At 40.1% G+C, this 19,790-nt stretch overlaps 1 protein-coding gene across 4 annotated transcripts in view; it reads left to right on the top strand.

Moving 5' to 3' along the window:
• Window positions 1–2,053: 2,053 nt before the first annotated feature.
• The window catches only part of YTHDC2 (YTH domain containing 2), a 76,440-nt gene continuing 58,703 nt past the window's right edge, over window positions 2,054–19,790 (top strand). For 3 of the 4 annotated variants that reach the window (XM_045069248.1, XM_045069247.1, XM_045069246.1), the window contains exons 1-4: window positions 2,054–2,446; window positions 3,894–3,984; window positions 12,815–13,011; window positions 14,361–14,560. In XM_045069248.1, coding sequence (XP_044925183.1) covers window positions 2,263–2,446; window positions 3,894–3,984; window positions 12,815–13,011; window positions 14,361–14,560 — 672 coding nt within the window. In that variant the 5' untranslated portion in view covers window positions 2,054–2,262. Of the gene's footprint in view, window positions 2,447–3,893; window positions 3,985–12,814; window positions 13,012–14,360; window positions 14,561–19,790 lie in introns of those variants that run through there. The other variant, XM_045069249.1, reaches the window with a different exon arrangement.

The following is a 19,790-nucleotide window of genomic DNA, read 5'->3' as shown; positions in this document are numbered from 1 at the left end:
TAGATGGTGAACAGACACGTGAAAAAATGCTCAGTGTCACTCATCATCAGGGAACTACAAGTCAAAACCCCCCTCAGGGGCTCAGTTGGTTGAGTGTCACACTCTTGATTTTGGCTCACGTCATGCTCTCAGGATAGTGGGATCGAGCCCTGCCTCAGGCTCTGTGCTGTTTGTAGAGCCTGCTTGGGATTCTCTCTCCCTTTGCTGCCCCAAAGAGATTAGGAGCTCAAGGATTACAAAGCAAGTTTTTAGAGGGTGGAGATGATCAGTCCTGATTCCAGATTCTAAAATATGGCCAACCAATGAATATTTGTTTTTATGTCTCTGCAGTTTTAGCTGCTGGTGAAACTGACAAACAAGATAAAAAAGGTTCTGGCTCTTGAGTTTATAGTCTAGTGAAAAGAGCAAATTATAAATAAATAAACTAAATAATTTAAAGCAGTGGTAAATCATAATGGATTGATGTGAGAGAGCCTGTCTAGGTAAGGGATAGAATCTTGTCTTAAATGATGAGGAAGTACTAGGAGGAAGATTGTCTTGGGCAGGAGGAAACTATGCAACTGGAAATTTCCCTTGATGGTAATGAACTTGGGTGTGTTCACGGGCAAGAAAACAGAGCCTGTGAGCGCTGAAAGTGAGGAAGATGAGATTCAGGGAGGTAGGGCAGAGGCCTGCTCAGTAGTGTCTTGAGGGTCCTGGTAAAAAATTGTGGGTTTTTAGGGTGCTTAGGAGGCTCAGTCCATTAAGCATCTGCCTTAGGCTCAGGTCATGATTCCAGGGTCTTGAGATGGAGCCCTGCTTCAGGCTCCGTGCTTCATGGGGAGCCTGCTTCTTCCTCTCCCTCTGCTGCTCCACCTTCTTGTGCTTGCACACTCACTCTGTCAAATAAATAAACAAAATCTCAAAAAAAATTGTGGGTTTTTAGTAGTTGGAATAGGGAGTTACTGGAGTGTTTTATGTAGGAGTGTTAGCCTATCTGGCTTATATTTTTATCTTTTTAGGATTTCATATATCTTGAGGGGCAACTGGATGGCTCAGTGGGTTAAGCCTCTGCCTTCGGCTCAGGTCATGATTTAGGGTCCTGGAATCGAGTCCCGCATCAGACTCTCTGCTTCGTGCGGACCCTGCTTCCCCCGTCTCTCTGCCTTTTTGTGATCTCTCTCTGTGTCAAATAAATAAAATCTTGCGGAAAAAGAAGATTTTATTTATTTTGAGAGAGAGGGAGAGAACATGAGCAGGGGAAAGGGGCAGAAGGGGAGGGAGAAGCAGACTCCTTGCTGAGCATGGAACCTGATGTGGGGCTCAATCCCAGGACTCTGGGATCAGGGCCTGAGCTAGAGGCAGGAGTTTAACCCACTAAACCACCCAGATGCCCCCATCAGGCTTATATTTTTAAAAGGATCACTCTGGTTGCTCTTTGCAGAATGGATCATGGAAAGACCAGAGTGGAAGCAGTTAGGGTGGCTAGGATTAGGTTTATGTCAGTGGAAATGTACGCAAGGAAGAGCAGATTCTCATAATCCTCTTTGACTTCCAAAACAAAAGAGTCCCCCATTTAGGGTCGCCACATAAAATACAGTGCTCTGTTAAGCTTGCATTTCAGTAGAATAAGGGTTTTTTGTTTTTGTTTTTTTTTACTACGTGTTCCCAAATATTGCATAGGAAATTCTAAAAACCTATTCGTTATCTGAATGCAAACAAAAGGGGGCATCCTGCCTTTTTGCGCGCTACATCGGGCAACTCTACCCCCACCGGAATGTGAACTCCTTGAGGGCAGAACCCGCGTCACACACCTGGTCCCACACCTACGTACGTGGTGGCGTGGTGCCTGCCGGGCACACAGCGGGAGCCCACACAGGCTCACCGAAATAATTAATGAAGGATTTAAGGAAAGAATAAAAGGAGGCATGGGAGCCCCTCGGTGCGAAGGTGCGGACGGGGAAGGACGGAGAGAATGGGCTGCGTGGGGGCCGCGACACAGGCAGGCAGCGGCGGAGAGGCGAGGAGCGACCGACGCGCTGAGGTCACCGGCGCCCGCTGCCCTGGTGACGTCATCACGCCCGCGCTCTTCGCTTCGCCCGGGCTCTCTGTGGCGCCGGCGCCTCCTCGGCTGTTGTGGTGACGGGGTGGGTTTCTGCTGACCCCGGCCCGGCTCAGGCCGCCTGCGGAGCGGTCCAGTCCCGGCAGTGGCCGTCCGTCCCTGTCATTGACCGAACGCCCGCAGGCCTGGCCGCTCCCCCGCGGGGAGAACTTCTCAGGGCCATGTCCAGGCCGAGCAGCGTCTCCCCGCGGCCGCCCGCTCCTGGGGGCGGCGGGGGCGGCCCAGCTCCGTGCGGCCCTGGGGGCGGGGGCCGGGCCAGGGGGCTGAAGGACATTCGTATAGACGAGGAGGTGAAGATCGCGGTCAATATCGCTCTGGAGCGCTTCCGATACGGGGACCAGAGAGGTGAGGTTCCCGACGGGGACCCCGCCGGCTGCCCCGCCTCCCCCACGCCGGGACCCGCGGTGTAGAGGGGCCGCCTCCGAGCGGGGAGGGAAGGCTTGGGCCGCCCCCGGGCCCGCGGCGCACTGGAGCCGGCCTCCACGGCGGGCCCGGGGCGCGCTTCGTAGTGCTGGGTGGGAGGCACGGTGTCCTGCATATCTGCACGGCTGAAGCACTCGCCTGGCATGAGTCGGAAGGTGGAGAGAGACGCGTTGCTCCCCTGCAGGACACGCGTTTCTTTCCCCCAGAGAGAGGCCTGCAGGCAGGCAGCTTGGGGGCGTCGAAGCCACATTGATCCTCCCCCTTCCCTTTTTAAAAGGAGATTAAGGTAGCCTTAGCTGAGGCACGTTTAAGCTACAGCAGGAGAGCAGAGGACATCAGACGAAAAAATGCATTGGCAATATGTATTTCAACCAATTTCTTTGGTTGAAATCCCGAAAGCATCACGCTTAAATACCGAAAAAAATTAAACCGGTTTTGGTGGATGAAACGTCTTTCACACCCCTTAACGATAGAAAGCTCCTTGCCTTGGGTCAACCGGTGCAGAACCCGCAGCCCACCCGCGGTGATCTGTACAACATAGTGTCCAACCAGTCCATGCTGGCCTAGGAAGGAGGCCCTTGACTTTGGAACCTTACAGTCCAGAACAGGCAATGACTTGGGTAGAGTCCGTTTGCCGTAAGCAAAGCCTCAGCAATAGGAAAGCAACACGTCCCCTCTGCGATAGTGAAATATTAATTCTAGACAGTTTTGAAAGCAAAAACAATGGAGTTTGACGTTGAGCATTTATAATGCTTGAGCATCGCTCATTGCAGAAGGAAACGAACCTTTTGTGAATTAAGCAAGTCAGGACTCAACTAAGTTAAATTAGGAAAATAGGTTCATAGTTAGTTATCTTACCAAATTGAACATTCCAGTACAAATAAGAGGAGTAATCTTTGGTGAACAGGAGAGACCTCTATCACATTTAGATTTAATTTTTACTAATATGGTAACTCTGGTAGACATTCAGCAGTTAGTTGAATTAATCACTACTTCACACATAAAATGACCTTTTCACAGAATGTGAAAATGACTTTTCACATAAAATCACATATGCTTACAGGGTTTTTTTTTTTTTTTTTTTAAAGAATGCTTATTGGGGGAGGGGAGGAGAGAGGGAGAAAGAGAATCTGAAGCCGACTCTATGCCCAGCGTGGAGCCCCACTCAGAACTCAGTACACAACCCTGAGATCATGACTGGAGCAGAAATCAAGAGTCGTGTGCTCAACTGACTGAGCCACACAGGGGCCCATTTTTTTCATATTTTATATCTGTATGTTTATTGAAGCACCTTTATAGAAAATTGTGTATTCCCAAATGGTCCTTTGTGTGTGTGTGTATGTTTTTTTTTTTTTTTTTTTTCATGTAGAAATGGAATTTCCTTCCTCTTTGACCAGCACTGAAAGAGCCTTTATTCATCGATTGAGTCAATCTCTTGGTTTGGTCTCTAAAAGTAAAGGGTAAGCTGATAGCTTTTCTTATTTAAACATAATTATTTACCAAAAAAGAGAAATGTTCCTGACTCCATTTAAGTAGTCACTACTGTTTTAGATTCACATCCTTAATTATATTGTAGATAAACTGATTTATGTCTGTACCAAACTCAGCTCTTTGCGGTTTCCGTTAGGGGTTTAAAAAAAAAAAAAGTAAAATTTAAAGTGTAAGAAAAATAGTTTAAAAGTTTAAGTTGCTTGCTGGAGGAAAATGTTTTCTTTTTTCGTAGAAACTAGTCTCCTTTTTTTAAAAAAAAAATGGATGGACTAAAGATAATAAGTACAATTATTTACAGAACTATTTCTTTTTTTTTTTTAAAGATTTTATTTATTTATTAGACAGAGATCACAAGTAGGCAGAGAGGCAGGCAGAGAGAGAGAGAGAGGAGGAAGCAGGCTCCCCACTGAGCAGAGAGTCCGATGCGGGGCTGGATCCCAGGACCCTGAGACCATGACCTGAGCTGAAAGCAGAGGCTTTAACCCACTGAGCCACCCAGGCGCCCCTACAGAACTATTTCTTTTAATGTTACTATACTGTAATGGTAACTTTAGAATACATAATCATTGTTTTCTTTCCTATCAGCTTAAGAATCTGGTGATTAAAAATGACTAAATAGGGGTGCCCGGGTGGCTCAGTGGGTTAAAGCCTCTGCCTTAGGCTCGGGTCATGATCTCAGGCTCCTGGGATCAAGCCCCGTATGGGCTCTGCTGGGCGGGGAGCCTGCTTCCCACTTTCTCTCTGCCTGCATCTCTGCCTACTTGTGATCTCTGTCTGTCAAAAAAAAAAAAAAAAAAAAAATTGACTAAATAAAATGGTCCTATATTTGAGGACCACTGACCACAGAGAGAAAAAGTCATTTGAACTATCCAATTCGAAGGGCTCAATTTTAAAATTACGTGGAACAATTTCATTTTGGGGATAAGAATGATGGGATTGCTATATATAGCAGGGTTTCTCAATATTGGCACTACTAACATTTCAAACTGGACAATTATTTTGGAGGGTTGCCTTGTGTATTGTAGTATATCTAACCTTATCCAGAGGAGCAACTCCACCCACCATTTTAACAACCCAGAATGCCTCTAGACAGTGCCAGAGTGTTTCTTGGGGGAGCAGAATGACCTCTGGTTAAGAACCAGGGATGGGGAAGAAAGATAAAATTTCAGTTTACCAGGGTTTAGGTTAAGAAGAGAGAAAACAAAAGATTATGAGGTCAGTATTTGTAACAAACAGCAGGACAAGTCCTAAGAGGAAAGTATCTGATGTAGGAATGTCTGGCTTTTGAATGCCCACAATGATACATTAGAGGAAGATGGGCTTTAGCTTAGGTGAACGTGTATTTTGAACATCACTGAGGCCAGGACTGGAAAACAGTGGTAGATTTTGGGCATGCCCATATCATAGTCATCTGGATAAGTTAAATACTGCACTCGCAATGAAAAGAGTACGGAGCCATAATCCTTTAACCAAAAACTCTTGGAACAAGTGGATTTTGAGATTCAGATTTTAGAGACATTTTAGGGTATATTTGAAATATGTTATGTAATACCCCTCATAAGGTACAGGCATTACATTTAATTACAATATTTCTTCTGGTAACCATGGATGTTCACAGTAAAATAAATAAATAAATACTAGAAATAGATTCATGTCCATGTAGTCAGGCTTTCCTGACAAATGTAGTTGCTGCCTTTAACCTTAGAAATAAAACTGCCAGTTACTTTGCGAGCAAGAGGTGTGTTTCTTTGGAAGTAGGGGGTTGCAGGCTGGGACAAGTAAGCTACTACAAAACCATCTGCTAGTCCAACAAAGAAAAGAGAGGAGCATGATTTTGTGGAGGAGGAGGAAGTTGGTAGGGGTTGTTCTGAACAAAAGTTAGAAGCCAGAAGGGTGATGACAGTTTCTCACTGGCTGGGTTTCAGGGATGGTTGATTTCTTGTAGAAGAAGCAGCAGCAATATAAAGCTTTCCTGTTGAGGCCTATAGTGGAAGCTCCTTTTCTTTTCTTTCCTCCCTGACCCCCCACCCCCGAGTGGGAGGGAAAGGGGTAGAGGCAAAGGGAGAGGGAGATAGAGAATCTTAAGCAGGCTCAACACCCAGCATGGAACTCAACACAGGGCTTGATCCCACAACCCTGATATCATGGCCTGAACTGAAATCAGGAGTCAGACTGATTGAATCTTAACCAGACTTAACCAACTGAGCTACCCAGGTGCCCCCAAGTTTCTTTCCTCTTGAGGCTCCTCAGCTGGGTCTGTAGTAGACAATTCTTCCTGTAACTGACATGAGTAGTTGGGCTTGTCCTACCAGTCTCTGTTTCTCACATCCCTTTTGCACTAGTGTGGTTCCACTTAGGGAGGTTTCCCTTTATTAATTTTTACAATGCAGACTTAAAGAAATCTTCTAGTTTTCATTGTTGTTTGGGTTAAGAGTTGCTGCTAAGAGGTTATCTGAAAGCATTTGTTGTAAAGACACAGTTCTGTAGCTCCATCATTTCTGTGGTCGAATTCTGAACAGTTAACATGGAAATGACGTTTAGAGATTACCCTTAGAATAGCAGTCCCTTAGAATGGATGACATCTGCTTCTTCCAGTAGCACGATTGTTTAAGGGATGGTCCCAAATGGAGAAACCTGGGGCAGGTGAGAGTGCAAGATAGAAGTTATCAGGACAAAAAAAAGTGGATGAGGAAACACTGAAAGGAGAGAGGAAAAAAGATCTGAGGGAAGCCAGCCAACCCTGCCTTCTCCTCTAGACCCTAGTCACTATTCCTCGTGCTCTACAAACCCTCTAGGGAATGTCCTAGCACTTTCCCTCCCATTTTTATCTTTGATTAAAGGTAGTACAATGTTTATCTAGTGGTCCTTGTGATTTTCAAATGCCTTTTCTTCTTTTCATGTATATGAAGAACTTTGAATGTGGTTCTTGTATCCTTTCTTTTCACTTACATGAGAATTTGTACCTGACTTACATTTTTTTGTTTTTTTTTTTAGATTTTTAAAATTTATTTGACAGGGAGATGGAGAGTGAGCACAAGTAGGCAGAGTGGCAGGCAGAGGGAGAGGGAGAAGCAGCAGGGAGCCCAATGTGGGACTCAATCCCAGGACCCTGGATCATGACCTGAGCCGAAGGCAGCCGCTTAACTGACTGAGCCACCCAGGTGCCCGTTTTTATGGGTTCTTTTGTTCACCATGGAGTAGAGGATTTTTTTCCCCACTTCCTTAGTTTTGCCCCCCCCCCCCCACCTTTTGTACCTGGTATCATGGTTTCTTAATATGTATTTGAGAGAAAGCCTGGTGTGGAGGAAGAGGAAGGCAAGTTGGATTTGACTCCCTGTGTCTTACTGCCTCCTTCTCCTTCTTTGATCATGGCCCTTAACTTCCAGGGCCCGTTTTCTTAAATGTAAAGTATGAAGGAGTTAAGTCTCTTTGTTTTAGTTCAGATTCTGTAGTTTATTTTGAGCATCTTACAAGGTCTGAGAATAGATTCTAGGCTTACTGTGTGAAAGTTGACACTTATTTTTTCTCATCACTTTCTCCTTTTTGCTCTTCTTTCTTTCCAAAATTGAACCATGTGTGCTGGATTTTGTTTTTCCTTTCCTCCTGAAGAGTTGGACAGATTTTGCAATTGATTACTTGTTGTGGATTACTTTTTTTTTTTTAACATTTTATTTATGTATTTGACAGAGATCACAAGTAGGCAGAGAGGCAGGCAAAGAGGGGGGTGGGGGAAGCAGGCTCCCCGCTGAGCAGAGAACCCGATGTGGGGCTCTATCCCAGGACCCTGGGATCATGACCTGAGCCGAAGGCAGAGCCTTTAACCCACTGAGCCACCCTGGCGCCCCTGTGGATTACTTTTTATAATTGCTCATCTTTGGGTGAAAATTCTCTTGTTGGAGTAATGTCCTCATATTGTGCTCTTTAGTGTAGCCTAAAGTTTTGTTTGAAATTGTTGGCAAGCTTCTCCATACTAAAATTTCACCTCCTTATAATTTGTTTCCGTTTTTCCCCAACTGAAATCTGAGTTTTCATTTTAAGAGCACACTTTTCTGAGTCTCTGACTTGCTCATGAACAGAACAGAATTTCTTTTCCTGTTCTTTCTAGTCTTAGTTACACAAAATGAAATTTACCAAATGAATTCTGTTAAAGACTTGTGGAAAGAGAAACTATGAAGTATGTGGAAATAGGTTTTCCAGGTACAGGTTTCTTACCCTGTGATTGCTGACATTCCTGCTTCCTAGGTATCCATGTGTTCTAGTCACTCTGACTGCAAGTCTCTACCCTGTAAGAAAGCCCCCCTTTTCAGATTCAGGTTCCTACCTCTATTGCCTCTTGTCTGGGAAGATTATGTACTGCACTTTTCTTTTTCTGCCCCTACTTCAAATAGTAAAAATTGGTTAAAAGTTACTTAAGTGTCTTACTTACTTTTTGGGCATCCATTGAAAAGAAACAGCCTACGATGCCCAATAGTAATAATAGTGACAATTCATGTTCATTAAGTACTCTTATGCAGCAGACCTTGTGCTAGAGGCTTTAAGTAGATTAGTTAATGCTGACAGTAATCTTAATCAGTAGATTCTATTAATAACATCTGGTATCTGTCTAATAGGTGAGGCAGTTCGGGGTTGGAGACATTAAGTAATTTTCCCAAGAGCACATAGCTAGCAAGGGGCAGAGCCAGGATTTGAACATAGTTAATGTTTCATTACTTTTTGATTGTTTATAGGGGCACAGTAATGTCCTAGGAGCTGTGAGAAGTTAAAATGGAAATATTAGATAGATCTCGCCTTTAAGTTGTTCATAGTCCAGAGTCACAGAATGAACCAGTGTGCCACCATCATAGTGTCCATGACATGAGAGCAACTTTAGTGACAGAGTTAACTGATTGGTTTATTAATTTCCACATAATCACAGAAGAAAGTACAAATTAGTGTGATATAAACTTCAATAAATTTACAATTCTATAGTATTGGGAAGAAAATGGTTTGGAGTTAGGTCTTTGCATCTTTCTGCCTAAAGGAAGTATAAATTAAGGAAATAGGAAATGATGCATCTGTAAGGCATCGTATGAATGTGGATTATTTTTTGAGACATTTAGCTCCTTGGTGGCTGTGAGCTTCTTACATTGTCATCTCAGATTTTGGCTCTTTAGCTTATTTTTTTTTTTAAGAAAAGGATTATTAGAGAGAGAGAGGGTGCGGGTGCATGGACGAGGGGCAGAGGGAGAGGTAGAGTGTGTGTGTGCGCGTGTGCACGTGCATGAGCAGGGGGTAAGGGGAGGGGCAGAGGGAGAGAGAGAATCTCAAGCAGACTCCATGCCCAGCACGGAGCCCCATGACCCTGAGATTATGACCTGAACCGGAACCAAGAGTTGGGCACTTAACCTATTGTGCCACCCAGGTGCCCCCTAGCTGATTTTTTTTTTTAAACTCTTTATTTTTTATAAACATATATTTTTATCCCCAGGGGTACAGGTCTGTGAATCGCCAGGTTTACACACTTCACAGCACTCACCATAGGACATACCCTCCCCAGTGTCCATAACCCCAGCCTCCTTCTCCCAAACCCCCTCCCCCCAGAAACCCTCAGTTTGTTTTGTGAGATGAAGAGTCACTTATGGTTTGTCTCCCTCCCATCTTGTTTCATTGATTCTTCTCCTACCCACTTAAGCCCCCATGTTGCATCACCACTTCCTCATATCAGGGAGATCATATGATAATTGTCTTTCTCCGCTTGACTTATTTCACTAAGCATGATACGCTCTAGTTCCATCCATGTTGTTGCAAATGGCAAGATTTCATTTCTTTTGATGGCTGCATAGTATTCCATTGTGTATATATACCACATCTTCTTGATCCATTCATCTGTTGATGGACATCTAGGTTCTTTCCATAGTTTGGCTATTGTGGACATTCCCCTAGCTGATTTTTTCAACTGTTTACAGATTAGGAGAGTGGAGAATACTAAGGCATATGGTTCTATTTGAGGTAAATGTTCAGTAACGTGCTGTATCAATTGACAAATTAATATTAAAATTGCATCAAATTTGATGAGTTAATAGTTTTTCTTAAAAAGGAAGAAGTCCTGAGCCTGGGTGGCTCAGTGGGTTAAGCCTCTGCCTTCGGCTCAGGTCATGATCTCAGGGTCCTGGGATCGAGCCCCATATCGGGCTCTCTGCTCAGCAGGGAGCCTGCCTTGCCTTCTCTCTCTGCCTACCTCTCTGCCTACTTGTGATCTCTCTCTTCCTGTCAAATAAATAAATAAAATCTTTAAAAAAAATAAAAAGGAAGAAGTCATGGAAATGCCAAACTTTCTGATAGCATGTATTGATTACTTTTACACTTTGAAAGTTAGATGCTATGTTCTTGCCTGTAATATTAGCACATTTATGTTTAAAAATCACACGTGGAGCTTGAATTTTATTTTGAAAAAATTGTGACATTAATTTATTCAGCATTGTGCAGCTAGTGTCTAGTTAATTTTGCTTTGAAAAGGAGTCTCCTAACGGTTTTCTTCAGAGTAGTGCCACTTCGGAATGAAAGCATAATGAGATCTCAGTGTGTTAGTTTACAAAGTAGGACAAATCTTTGGTGTGTTGAATGTTTTCATCCTCACAACAAGACAAATATTTTATTGAACAATTCACTAATCTTTTTATCATTTACCACTGTCAGTGCTGCTGAATGTGGCAGGAATGAGAGCACTAGGAGCCACAAGTAGAATCTTCCTGAAATATAAAAACTATCAAGTTGATTATATCTTTCTACCCTACCATCTGTGTTCAAAATGAATTCAGTAAATTTTAAATGGTAATGGCCAAGTACTCACACATGCTTACTTTGAAGTTATTTTTGTACTTAAATGCTGTATTATTAGCAGGCAGCTTATGTTAGGAAAGTTTGAATCTGACCCATTTTAGTTGTGAGCTTGTGAGGAGAGTATATTCTACTCAACTTTGTAATCCCAGCTTCTAGCATAGTGCTTGTCATACAGTAGGTGCTCAATATATGATGAATGATTGAATGAATGAATGAAATAAAATTAGTTAAAGGTAAAATACGGCAGAACTTTCCAGAGACAGTTTTCAAGAAAATTAAAGCCTCTTGGAACTGATAGATACAGTAGAGATTTTTAAATTAACTTGTGTATGGTGTGAGAGGAATAAAATTTTTAATCACATAGCTAGTTAGTTGAACACAAGACTCCTGGCTCTTGGCTGTAGTGCTCATTCATTCCAGGACACTTCTTGCCTTCTGTAGTTGAAAGTTTTATGAAATAAATGGCACAGGAGGGGAGTGAATAATTGTGCCTATAATGATTGTGCTGAGTTTTCAGAAAGGTCCGTGGGAGAAGAACCTACTGCGGAAATCATCTCTAGAATCCAGTCATTCTTAATTTACCATAGAAATAACCAAAATTCTTAGATCAGATTAAATTTAGTTATTTCACTTTTATGTCATAATTTAAAGATCACTAAGAGCTTGTTAAGGAATAGATTAGATAGTTCTGAACACTTAATAATTCATTAAAGCATTCCATAAAGTTTCTAGAAATTAAAAATCTTGGTAACTCAAAAGTCTCACTTAAGGCTTAGACAGCTCAAACTGTATAGGTTAATCTCCAGTTTGATATTGATTTTGCTGTGAAAATATTGTTAAAGTTTTTTAAATCTTATGAAAATTAGGAAAAGTATACATGTACTTTTCATTGTATTTGTGGTTTTGTTGCTCACTTCTGTAATGTGCTGGTGACAGTAACAAGTGGTAGAATGTTTTATGAAATATTTTGGGTAACTTTAAAAAAAAAGTTATTTTTTTCCAGACTATGTAATAATAGCTTTCCTTCATTTAATACTTATTTTGTAACAGATTTTGCCGTTTATATGCATTATATTTAGTCATGAGTAATCCTTTGGGGCAGGTATTACTATTATCTTAGGGTCAGAGCTATTAAATAATTTGTTTATAGTCCCACAGCTGATAAGTGGTGGAACTAGGATTCATATCCATGTTGGTATACTTTTAGATCCTGAGTGCTTTACAAGTACTATATTGTATTAGATTATGGACATGCATTTTTAAATCAGTAAAAACACATTTGAAGACTTCCTGTGTGTTTAACATTGTACCTGAAACTCTTGGAGCTACAGAAGTCATAAAAGACGTCTTCAGTCCTGGACCAATTGAAGCAACAAATACACTTACATCAAATAATTTGATAACAGTTATAAAGATGTATCAGGTAATGACTTTGTAATTGAAGGCGAGAGCCCAAGGCTTTGAAAAATTTCTTTTTCCCAAGATGCATGTGAAAATACTTATCAGTAATGTTGATTTATGCTTTTTTGGTCCAGCCACTAAGCTTGGTTCTCAACAGGTTTTCATGGGATGCGACATTACCAGCATACTGTGGAAACATTCAGCGGGCGTGAACTGTACCTTTTTTATTAGTGTTTTTAGATTCTGTTGTTGAGTTTGGTTTTCTTCCTCTGTATGCTTCCAACTGGTGATGTTTCATCCACCATGAAGTCTGCTAAGTCAGACTTTAACATTTGTGGGTAAGTAAGCCACTTGGGGGGTTTAAAATCTGGATTTGCTGCAGTTTGAGATTTTAACTGAACATGGTCTTGTGGCCACTTCAGCACCAAACCATCTTCTTATAGACTTTTCAGCATCTTCTCCCAAAGCATTTTGATTTTTTTCAATGTTTTACTTGAGACATGTTTTCTAAGCAGGCATACATCATTTGTGAACAAATTGACTCTATGTAGTAAATAAATGATTTTTATTAATATTCAGAAAGGGAGCAAATAGATACCTAACTGTGAAGAAGAAAGATGGATCAGAAACAGCTCATGCAATGATGACCTGTAATTTGACTCATAATACAAAACATGCTGTTAGGAGCCTAATTCAGAGATTTCCTGTCACCAATAAAGAGCGTACTGAACTTCTACCTAAAACAGAAAGAGGAAATGTGTTTGCAGTTGAAGCTGGTATGTATTTTCTGGGGAGCTTCCTTGTCTGTCCTATTATTTGATGACTGTTCTTTTACCATTTTAAATTTATTATTTTTTTTTAAAACCAAGATGCAATAAGATTTCTCAGTTTGAATCGTCTGTTAGAAATGAGAAAGAACTGTGGAAGTTTTTGGAATGACATGCAGTGTTAAGGTGTGTGATGAAGTTAGACAAGTCTTTAAGCGTCACAGTGACAGCTGTCTATTGAGCACCCGTTGTGTGCTAGACAATGTGATAAACTCTTTATATAGGGCCTCATAGAACCTTCCAAGGCCAGAATTTCCTCTATTTCGGGGGTGATTAAATGGGTTCAGAGCAGTTAAGTAATTTACTCAAGGCTACTCAACTAGCCACTACACTGCAGAGCTGGGATTTGACTCCACAGTTTGGACTTTCCTATGTTACACTGCTGAGACATGCTAATCAGTGAGCTTTTGAATTGGGGCTTTAGCTTCTGGTAAGAGGACAGAGTCTTCAGTACACTAACTTGCCAGAAGATAGATAAATAATATTTTTAGGTTATAAAATTAAGTTTTAATTTTATTATTTGGAAAAATAACTTCTTAGAAAACTATTATTTACCTAAAGTGACAGATATGCAATATTTCCATTGTCTGTTGGAGTAGGTTTGCACAGTGTAGAAAATACATAGTCCTAGATAGCAAGGAATTTAAGTTCTAAATACATGGCCACAAAAATGTTTTGAGTTAAAGAAAATGTTTTGAGTAATGTGAAGAATATAAAACACATCATGCCTCTTTTTTATTCCTGTCTGCTCATTAGTTAAATATAGATGCTGACTCAAATTCTTAATAAGGAAATTTGTTAAGATTAGGACCTTATATTTATATGTATTCTATATGATCACATAGTCTTACATATTTAACTTTACACATACAGACTATTACTCTTTTCACGATGTGTTTTCATATTGTGCATAAAAGACTTGTTATGCACGTTGTTTCCCATTTTAGTTTTTTGTGTCGTTATTGATAGAAGCAAGCAAGAAAACTCTTTTAGGATATCAGAATCCCGTTATATTTTTAGTTACAGAGTGATTGATTTTTGTTCCTTTGTAAACATTATGCACCAGAAATACTTTTAGAAATTGGCTTTTTGATTGATAACCGAAATTTGTAACTTGTTTTTAAAGAGTATTAAGCGTAGAAGTACAGCGGTGGTGCATTGCTCGCTAACTTTATGTAGACTGAGTAGAGAAGAAACATTCGAATGGAATTACATTGGAAATTACATATCTTTGTTTTGTATACTTTTTAAACATTGCTGACCATAATTTTTTTTTGTTCTTTTATTCATTTTCAAAGAAAACCGGGAAATGAGCAAAACAAGTGGGCGACTCAACAATGGCATACCTCAGATTCCAGTAAAAAGAGGGGAATCGGAATTTGATTCTTTCAGGCAGTCTCTGCCTGTGTTTGAGAAACAAGAAGAAATTGTTAAAATAATTAAAGAAAATAAAGTAGTTTTGATTGTAGGAGAAACTGGCTCTGGAAAGACTACGCAGGTTTGTTTTTTCTTTGTTTTTTACGGAAAACAATATTTTATTCCACAGGATAGTTTTTTTTTTTTTTTTTAAAGATTTTATTTATTTATTTGACAGAGAGAGAAATCACAAGTAGGTGGAGAGTCAGGCAGAGAGAGAGAGAGAAGCAGGCTCCCGCTGAGCAAAGAGCCCAATACAGGGCTCGATCCCAGGACACTGAGATCATGACCTGAGCCGAAGGCAGCGGCTTAATCCACTGAGCCACCCAGGCGCCCCTCCACAGGATAGTTTTATATCAAATTTGTACTGAATGTATTTTAACCAAAAAAGCCCCTTTTGGTTACTTAGTAGTTATTTTAGAAATACTGCTGGGAGTGTACTTTGTGAGTTCATAGAAAGGAAATGTTTTAAAATAATACTTTTAAGCTAGCACATTGGGGCTTCGTTTAAATAGATGGGGCGGCTGGGTGGGTCAGTGGGTTAAGCCGCTGCCTTAGGCTCAGGTCATGATCTCAGGGTCCTGGGATCGAGTGCTGCATAGGGCTCCCTGCCGAGCAGAGAGCCTGCTTCCTCCTCTCTCTCTCTCTGCCTGCCTCTCTGCCTAATTGTGATCTCTGTCTGTCAAATAAATAAAATCTTAAAAAAAACAAATAGACGTGGGGCATATGATTGGGCATAAAGGGATATGGACGAGGCTAGTCTTGTAACCTCCGTGAGCCAGAGCCCACATTTGTAAAATGGAGCTAATAATTGCTCCCATTTACGGTGAAGTTTAGAGATGTCTGTAATGAGCCTACCAGTGTTTTGTATGTAGCAGCTAAATTAATAGCAGTATTAACAATGGTTTGTTAATATAAAGTTGACTGTAGACATTGAGGCCTGCGCAGGTCCCAACCTGTTTGTGGTTTGGGGTTGCTATCCGTCTCATAAAACAAAGTAGAGGGTTTGTCTTCTGGAAAGACAAAGTCGTCTTCTCCTCTGAGAAAGCCTCCTACATCGTTGGCTTCGGCATCTCCCTTGAATAGGGAGGCAGGGATTGAGGCCTCAGGAGTCTGGGTTTTTGGCTGAGGAAGAGAGAGAATGACAGTGCTTATAACCAGAAAGTCCAGAGTCGTGTGTAATTACCTCTAGGACTCATCCGTGTTAACCCAGCCTGGGCTTCGTGACAGGTGTAGAAGGAGATTCCTTAATATTAATGATACAGTTAAAAAAAATAAAGTTGGCTCTAGAATGGAATTACTATGAGGGTTTGACTTGGATGTTTAGTATCAAAGTGCTTCAGTACGCAATTTCCCTCATTGGGTGATGGATTGGAAGTAAGTATGGTATAGTGATTTGACCTTGTTTATGTTCTTTACATGTTCACATATTAAAATAGTAAAATTACTTTAATTTTGATAGATTCAGATAGAATAGTCAATATAATTTTACATTTTTTCTCTTCTTTTATGGACACATAAATTTGCTTTTGACAATCGCTTAACATTTCCTATGGTCATATTGGTTGGCGTAATAAGCCTAGTCCATAGGTAAGGCAAGGGGGTAGAGGCAAAGTTGACTATAAAGTTTACCACTTACTCACTTGAAGGACTTAGCCATTTTTACAGAGGTATAACTATGCCTAAAACATGAGCCTCTAAAACTGGATAATGAAAAACATAATGAAATTTTTACCTGAGCACAATATATAAGATTTTTTTTTTAGCGTAAGTCCTTTTATGATTAATTGGAATTCCATGGAGTCATTCCAGAGAATTGGTTCAGTTGTTGATTTAGTGTTAGAGTAAGTTTTGCCAGTGGGTTTTAATTGTACTCATTCTAATTATATTGAGCAGGGATTACGAGAGCTCACTTTGGCAGCACATATACTGAAGGGAGATTATGAAAGTTATGACAAATTTATGTTTTCATTTAAATTATTTGAATATCCTTGCTAAATGATCTTTGTATATGGGCATTAGGTATGCTTATTTTCACAATTATGTATATCATTATATTAGGTATGACGATACTTGAGAATTTAATTAGAAATGGATTATTTGATTATGGCTTTTCAAGAAGAAACTATTAATTTATTGGGTTTACACCTAAGAAATGATCACATCTTATTTGAGGAGTTCAAATAAACTTACTGATGTGTCTGTTTTTTGGGATATAAATGTAACAGAATTTAAAGTTCATATCATTAGCCAGTTTCATCTTGCCTTTACTAGCATTAGGAAGTTAATTGCCTTTTGCATTTTCATGTTCACTGTTCATGTTCATTATGTAAAATTCGAACATTATGGAAAATAGTACATAGAAAGTGAAAGATTTCTAGTTCTCTTGCTACTCTCCATGCATTTTTTGTAAGAAACTTGGAGTATGTATTTGTTTTTTTAAAAAAAAAAATTTTTTTTTTTATAAAGATTTTATTTATTTATTTGACAGAGAGAGATCACAAGTAGGCAGAGAGGCAGGCAGAGAGAGAGAGGAGGAAGCAGGCTCCCTGCTGAGCAGAGAGCCTGATGTGGGACTCGATCCCAGGACCCTGGGATCATGACCTGAACCGAAGGCAGTGGCTTAACCCACTGAGCCACCCAGGCGCCCCTTAAAAATTTTTTTGATGCCTTTGTGTTTCATTTTCTTTAGAGCACTGATATATATATGTACATGTATAATTATATATATATATATATAACATATTAGATATTACATATAACCACTTATATATATATAATTATTTTTATTTTTATTTTATTTTATTTTATTTTTTTTTTAAGATTTTATTTGTTTGTTTGACAGACAGAGATCACAAGTAGACAGAAGCAGGCAGAGAGAGAGAGAGGGAAGCAGGCTCCCTGCTGAGCAGAGAGCCCGATTCGGGACTCGATCCCAGGACCCTGGGACCATGACCTGAGCCGAAGGCAGCGGCTTAACCCACTGAGCCACCCAGGCGCCCATATTTTTATTTTTTAAAAAAGATTTTATTTATTTATTTGACAGAGAGAGATCACAAGTAGGCAGAGAGGCAGGCATATTGAGAGAGAAGGAAACAGCTCCCCGCTGAGCAGAGAGCCCAATGTGGGACTCTATTCCAAGACCCTGAGATCGTGACCTGAGCCGAAGGCAGAGGCTTTAACCCACTGAGCCACCCAGGCGCCATATATATATATAAACAAACAAACATGATGCCTTTTGCATCTTGCTTTTTTCACTTAAAAGATATGGGATATTTTTCAGTAGCTAGAGATATAACTCATTTTTTTTTTTAAAGATTTCACTTATTTATTTGACAGGGAGAAACACAGCAAGAGAGGGAACACAAGTAGGGAGAGTGGGAGAGGGAGAAGCAGGCTTCTCATAGAGTAGGGAGCCAGACTTGGGGCTTGATCCTAGGACCCTGGGATCATGACCTGAGCCAAAGGCAGATGCTTAACAACTGAGCCACCCAGGCGCCCCAAAGATATAACTCATTAAAAAAAAAAACTTTATAGTATCCCCGAACGTTTTACAATAACAATGATAAAAAAATGACAATTTACTATGTGTTGAACTTTTGAGTTCTCTCGTTTAAATCTCTCAGTAACTTCAACACATGTAGGCTTTTTATTATTTCTACAGGTGAGGAATAAAAACTGGAACTTACAGATATAATCTGTCCAAATTCCCATAGCTAGGAAGTGGCAGAACAGGGATTTTATTCTTGTATTATACTTCTTAATATTGTATTCTAATACTTCTTTGCTAATTTATGGGAGTAGTTTCATAGGATAAGTTCCTAGGAGTGGAAATGCTTGGTCAAGAATGTGGCAGTTAAATTTTAGTAGCTAGATTAGCTAGTTATTGTCTGATAACTCAAAAGAGAGTTGTATTATAATAAAATTGAAGATATTGAAGATTCCCATTTCTTTGAAGCTTGGGCAGCAATGATTTACCTTTATTAATCTGATAAACAAGAAATAATATTTTAATTTGTATTTCCTTAGTTGAGTATCTTTTCATTTTTGCTTGTTCTGTGGTTTGCTTATTTATACCTTGTTTTTCATTTGGCTTAATCATTTTGGTTTATTTTTAATCATTTTGGTTTAATTTTAATCCAGATTAGAAATTTGGATTATTTTTAATCATTTTGGTTTTATTTTTAAATTTTGGTTTATTTAGTATTTTTTTAAATGAACCCCATCTTAAGGGAGTTTTGTGGTAATTAGGACTATGGGATTGTGCCGGCAGAAGTTAGATATTCAGTATATCTGAAGTTTTTAAAAAGATTTTATTTATTTACTTGAGAGAGAAAGAGAGAGTGAGAGAGAGCATGAAAGGGAAGAAGGTCAGAGGGAGAAGCAGACTCCCCATGGAGCTGGGAGCCTGATGCAGGACTCGATCCCAGGACTTTGGGATCATGACCTGAGCTGAAGGCAGTTGCTTAACCTACTAAGCCACCCAGGTGCCCTATTTTTGGTTTATTTTTAACTGTTAATATATATTTTATATGTTTTGGGTACATGTCTTTATGTATTATGGGTATATCTCTGTTGCCTGTTAAGAGATCCTAAAAATGATTTCGTCAGTTTTTTGTTTGTGTTTTTAGCTTTGCTTGTGGTATCCTTTGTATTAGTTTCACATTTTTACTTAGTCCAAGCTGTCAGTCAATTTTTAGGGCTTTGAGCCATGCTAAGAAAGGCATTTACTACCCCAGGATTAAAAAAACACTTTCCTATAAATATTTTATTCTAGCATTTTTTTTTTTAAAGATTTTATTTATTTATTTGACAGAGAGAGATCACATGTAGGCAGACAGGCAGGCAGAGAGAGAGAGAGAGAGGAGGAAGCGGGCTCCCCGCTGAGCAGGGAGCCCGATGTGGGACTCGATCCCAGGACCCTGAGATCATGACCCGAGCCGAAGGCAGTGGCTTAATCCACTGAGCCACCCAGGCGCCCTTATTCTAGTATTTTTATACTAAAGTTTTAAAAAGTCCATCTGGAATTTATAATATCATATCAGGTAGGAATCTCACTGTTTTCCTCACTGTTATTATTTAGTTGTTCCAATGTAATTTTTACTTAATTATTCTTTCCCCTTTTAGTTAGGGTACCACTTTTGATCAAATACTAAGTTTCTATAGTACCTGGCTCCGTTTCTGGAATTTTGTGTGTGTGTGTGTGTGTGTGTTTGTGTTTTTTTAAAAAGATTTTATTTATTTTTTAACAGTGATCACAAATAGGCAGAGAGACAGGCAGAAAGAGAGGGGGAAGCAGGCTCCCCACTGAG

Source organism: Mustela putorius, unplaced genomic scaffold, assembly GCF_011764305.1.
Source record: "Mustela putorius furo isolate JIRA1106 unplaced genomic scaffold, ASM1176430v1.1 tig00003923_pilon_pilon_pilon, whole genome shotgun sequence".
In the NCBI taxonomy this organism is placed as follows: Eukaryota; Metazoa; Chordata; class Mammalia; order Carnivora; family Mustelidae; genus Mustela; species Mustela putorius.
The sequence above is the reverse complement of the archived record's forward strand: the minus strand, read 5'-3'. Positions and strand labels throughout refer to the sequence as shown.